Source organism: Pteropus alecto, unplaced genomic scaffold, assembly GCF_000325575.1.
Source record: "Pteropus alecto unplaced genomic scaffold, ASM32557v1 scaffold59, whole genome shotgun sequence".
In the NCBI taxonomy this organism is placed as follows: Eukaryota; Metazoa; Chordata; class Mammalia; order Chiroptera; family Pteropodidae; genus Pteropus; species Pteropus alecto.
Genome location: NW_006443292.1, coordinates 4,772,007 through 4,773,205, shown reverse-complemented (window position 1 = coordinate 4,773,205; position 1,199 = coordinate 4,772,007). Strand labels below are relative to the sequence as shown.

Below are 1,199 nucleotides of genomic sequence, written 5' to 3'. Positions count from 1 at the left end.
CTGGGGAGGAAGGGGCGCAGCATGAGAATGGGGGTGGGGATGGGCAGAGGCGGGGGGCAGGAGGCAGGGAGGGATCCAGATGAACACACAGGAGGCCAGGCAAGAGCCAGTGGACTGGAGCACATGCCACCACCCGCAAATCTAGTGTGTCTTTCATTCGCCCTGCCAGCAGGCGCGGAGGGACAGAAACACTTACAATTCTCTGCCGTTTCCCGACATTTTAAAGCCACCGAACGGCGCCTGTGTGTAGATGGCATTGTAGCAGTTGATCCTAGAGAGAGAACAGAAGGGAGCTCACGGTTACTTGGTGGACACTCAGCTGCGTCCCGGGCGTTCTGGTTACACGGTGCTTGACGCAGAGTGTGGCCCAAAGAACGACTTTTTGTCAAAGTTTTCATAATAAAAACATCGTGCTTTCGACTTCTGCGTTCCCATTCTTCTCACCAGACACTGAAATTGGAATATTCTTAAATATAAAGCTTTTCATTGGGATAGAAACGAAATGACACACGGAGAAAGGAGATGCAAAATATGGCACAGAGGAATAAGAATTCGTTTTGAAACGAGACAGACTTGAGCTCAAAGCTCTGCTTCTCGGCCGTGGCCTCTCTGGGACCCGATTAATCACTACTGTCTAATATCGTCTATAAACGAGGACGATGTGATCTGTAGAATTACTGGTGAAGCGGGGACGTTCATCCGTATGAGCACAAGAGCATGAGCTGATTTTAGAATTAGAGAATAGAAAATAAAGCCTTAAGCAGTGAAGTCCGAGAGGCAGCCCACGTGCTGGTGAGCTGGTGTGTGACCCTGGGCAGGTCACTCCACCTCGCTGCGCGCACATTTCATCATCTACAAAATGGAGATGACAATGGTCCCCATCTCAGGAGGGGCTCAAGGAGGGTCGAGCCAAGCAGAGAGAGAGCGCCTGGCCCAAGACACATGACTGCCAAGCTCTCCGCTCACAGGAGTCGCGAAGCCAGCCGGCCGGCCAGCCCCTGGGACAGTGGGGACGCGCACCCGCTCCACTCACCAGACAGTCCCCGACTCCAACGCGGAGGCGAGCTCCAGCGCTCTGTCCAGGCTTTTCGTGAACACGGCGGCCGTGAGTCCGTACTCCAGGCTGTTGGCTCTTTTAATCACTTCTTCTATAGTTTTGAACTTCAGGATCGGCTGCACCGGTCCGAATCCTACAACGG

At 53.4% G+C, this 1,199-nt stretch overlaps 1 protein-coding gene across 1 annotated transcript in view; it reads right to left on the bottom strand.

Moving 5' to 3' along the window:
- The window catches only part of ALDH1A3 (aldehyde dehydrogenase 1 family member A3), a 30,341-nt gene that overhangs the window by 6,875 nt on the left and 22,267 nt on the right, over positions 1–1,199 (bottom strand). The window contains 2 exon segments of the mRNA XM_025041235.1: positions 197–271; positions 1,034–1,189. Of these exon segments, the coding sequence (XP_024897003.1) occupies positions 197–271; positions 1,034–1,189 (231 nt within the window).